Here is a 3,824-nt window from a genome sequence, read left to right as displayed (position 1 = left end):
TATATATATATATATATATATATATATTTAAAAAATCCGTACAGGAAGTAAACCTATAGTGCTTCTCACCTCCCCGACGTACTCCATAACGAAAGTGTTCTTCCGAATGCGCTCCGTGGTCTTTACCCCCCATCCCCTTCCATTGTCTGTCCTAAAAATGCAGAGGGAATACTGAATTCCCCTCTGCACCACTCTGTTGGGGCAGTCGATCCCGCAACGGCAGCGCTTGTTGCATTCGTAAATGGGCAACCCGGGCCGAATGCGGACCTGGCCTAACTCATTGTAAGCAAACTTGTGCTGTGATGCTCCGGCACAGCATCCCTCCACAGGGTTTTCCAGGCAGTCTGTGCATTCGCAGCCCACGGATACCTCATTTCAACGTAATCCAGATCAAAAAGATAGGTGGCGCCTTCTTTATCATATATGTGACCTCTGCGTTCGGCTTCTTCTGTTGTAATGATCTAAACAAAAGAGATAAAAAGAGGGTTTAAATGATCATAAAGCCAGACTCACTTCTGGGAAAGACAGATAAACAGCCAATCAGCCATCACAAGGAAACTGAAAAGTTGATTGATAATGCCATTATCTACCAGTGAAGCAAAACATATTTCAATGAAACACAAAAACCTTAAACTGACACAACGGAACACTGAACGTGAAACGGGCCTTCCAGGTCGACCTGGTTCCGGACGTAGATGTGGCCCTTGTGGGTGCCCAGGCTGTTGAGGTGTGTCTCCCACCGTTTAAGGGTCTGTCGGAGTTTGGCCCGCTGGATGAGCTGGGACACGGTGGCAGGGTCTAGGCGACGAGGGGCAGCACGCTTCTTCTGTCTCTGCATCTCTGCATTCAGGTCCTCCCAGAACTGGTTGAGAAGATCTACGCACTTCAGGTTCTTCCGTGGTTCCCATGTGTTGCTGGATTCGGGGTAGCCCTTCCATTTCACCAAGTATAACTCCTATGAAGGGGGTAACAGGGATGTGAGCTTAAACACATTTAAACCTGGGGCCAGTAGCATAAACATAGCCACTATTAAGACTGAGCTAGTCTGACCAAGTAGCGGTTCGTCAAGTGGTCAATCAGTCTAATTTTTTGGCCTCAAATTAAACCAAACGTTTGAATGTAAATTACATGAAAAGTTAATATAAGGTGCTTTATTAAAACATTTATATTATATTATATATTATGTGAACAAGGTACACTTAAACATGTATACTATAGAAAAATGAAAATATGAAAGACTTTTAGGTTAATTTAAAAAAGGAATGACATTATGACAATATCATACTGTGCACAACACTATATACATTATTAAACAAATATATCGCCTTGATTAATGAACTATATATTGACATGTATATAGTTATGACTAGACTTGAAGAAACAATAATCCACACGACTCCAGTCCATCACTTAACATCTTGTGAGGTGAAAAGCTGTTTGCAAGAAACAACTTTAAACTGTCCCTTCTGGCCAGAATATCAATCCAGAATCCAGAATTTACTGTCATATATTTTTAGACTTGGAGCCTGTACCATGATGGTAGATGAGCAAATTCAGAGTTACAGGATTAGTTTCAAACTGACAAAACCAAACCGGCTTTGTTGGTACCATGATGCTGATCATCAACTTTCTTTGTCAACTCAAGCTTTGATCCTGAGTTTGTGGAGCACGTGCACATGAATGTGTGACATCACTGGCGAACAGCCAATCACAAGCCTTGGTTAAAGGTTAAACGTTTTGCTAAAATTTAAGAGATTGAAGAATATGATGAATTTAAATGCATTTACAATGAAAAAAGTACTTGTTCATGAAAGAGGACAAATAAAATAAATTATCTTGCTTTATCAGTGCAATCACAAGTGAAACTTGTTATATACAGCGATAGAGACTCGAACATGTAAGGTCACGTAGTCATTTTTAAAGCATTATCTATTGATTCTACAGCTTATTTATATTACATACGATCTGTATATATTAACATTCATTTAAAATAAATAATTTATAATAACTGATAAACTAAAATTGCTTGTGTAATGGATTAATAATAATATAAATCATATCAAATAACTAAGTAATTATCATTAAAGCCAGACATTTTTTTTAGTACTAGTTATCTTTAATTTGGAGCAAGATAAACTGATGGAGTGACTTTTTTGTGTCAGACGTGGCACTTTGCTCACATCTGGTCCAATTTCAGTTTGAGATCTCTAACTCAGAACATAACCTGCCCTGGAGCAGGTTAGCCGTGGAGTGTAAGTTACTATGGCAACGAATGCAGCTAAAAGCCAAGCCACTTTCATGGTACCTAAAAACCAGGATTGGTGCAATCTAAACTGTAACTTACCTGGCTAGCCAGCTAATCCGGCTTCATGGTACAGGCCCGTTTTGGCTTGTATATGGTGCTTGATCTGTACATATTTATCTCCTGATTCAGACAAGATTACTTTTTCACTAAGGAAAGCAACATTTTGGACAGAGGAATTTTAGTAGGACACAACAGTTATAGTAAAGTGTCTTAATGATAAATCTGTTTATTACAAACACACAACTTTTCCTTTCTAATGACGTCAACTGATGGCCTGGAGACCGGTTGGATTATTGTGATGTTTTTATCAGCTGTTTGAACTCTCATTCTGACGGCACCCATCCACTGCAGAGGATCCACTGGTGAGCAAGTGATGCTAAATTTCTCCACATCTAAGGGTGAGTAAATTGTCAGCAAATTTTCATTTTTGGATGCAAGATTCCTTAAAAAAAACTAGATATGGACTAACTTGTAAGACTAATCTAAGCAGTTTATGTGACTGGCCACCACTTAAGTTTAGCTTTGATAAAACTCATTTTACCCATCATGTAGTAGAATTTACTTTGACAGGAGTACATTTATGAGCCAGACTTTTAAGCTCACCTGTACTATTTGTGTCTTCCCATCGTTGATGACTTTCTTTTTGTAGTCGCAGAGATATTCCACCTCATAGTCACACAGGTTGTGCTTGCTGATGCCCAGCTCTTCGCACTTCACCCCCTGCTCTCGACAGATCACCTCCAGCTGGTCTACAGTAGCGATGCATGCTACCCTACAAACTTCAGCTACAAAATACAATTAGATGTTAATTTCAGGAAAAACACAGGTAAAACGTGGGATGACAGACATGTGTGCAAGCTTTAGATCAAGAACTGCACAGCTCTTCAGCAAATAGGTAACTTGATGTCCTCATGCCTGTAAACCAGAGGTTTGCAGAGAATTTGAGAGCTATTATTATTATATTATTATTAAGTTTTTTAACTCAGGGAATAAAGCTAATTGTTATATTACTTTGTTATATGTTATTACTTACATATTAAAATATACTAAAACAGAAAACCGTTATTTAAAATTGTACTAATATTTCACAATATTACCATTTTTACTGTATTTTTGATCAAATAAATGCAGCCTTGGTGAGCATAAGAAATTTTCAAAACGTCAAAAATTACAGACCTCAAACTTTCTATCATTCGAGATTATTTGGAATTTGCGTTGCCTCTGTCTAGGAATTCACCACTGTCTGCTTTTTCTAACTAGCTGTACAGTTTTGGAATTATATTTACTATGGAAAGTGCTATTCAAATAACTGTCAATTAAATTGACAATCCTATATTCTAATATAGGCTTTAAAAATATATGTTGCTATCTTGGAAATATTTTCCAGATAATAGTTTAACAAATTTTAAGACATAAAATTACAGTGACAAACAAAAGCAAATCGTTTAATTTAGGAAATTAACAATTAGCTGATATTATTATATCAAAGAAATAAATGTATATACAAAGAATAAACGAA

At 37.3% G+C, this 3,824-nt stretch overlaps 1 protein-coding gene across 1 annotated transcript in view; it reads right to left on the bottom strand.

The window, feature by feature from the left end:
- The window catches only part of LOC107669636 (histone-lysine N-methyltransferase SUV39H1-like), a 7,629-nt gene that overhangs the window by 2,923 nt on the left and 882 nt on the right, over positions 1 to 3,824 (bottom strand). Inside the window, 3 exon segments of the mRNA XM_016461954.1 lie at positions 70 to 412; positions 663 to 955; positions 2,909 to 3,090. Of these exon segments, the coding sequence (XP_016317440.1) occupies positions 70 to 412; positions 663 to 955; positions 2,909 to 3,090 (818 nt within the window).

The sequence above is a fragment of the Sinocyclocheilus anshuiensis genome, unplaced genomic scaffold (genome assembly GCF_001515605.1).
Source record: "Sinocyclocheilus anshuiensis isolate Anshui unplaced genomic scaffold, SAMN03320099.WGS_v1.1 scaffold80, whole genome shotgun sequence".
Classification (NCBI taxonomy): domain Eukaryota; kingdom Metazoa; phylum Chordata; class Actinopteri; order Cypriniformes; family Cyprinidae; genus Sinocyclocheilus; species Sinocyclocheilus anshuiensis.
Note: the sequence above shows the minus strand (reverse complement) of the source record. Positions and strands in the feature narration are given on the sequence as shown.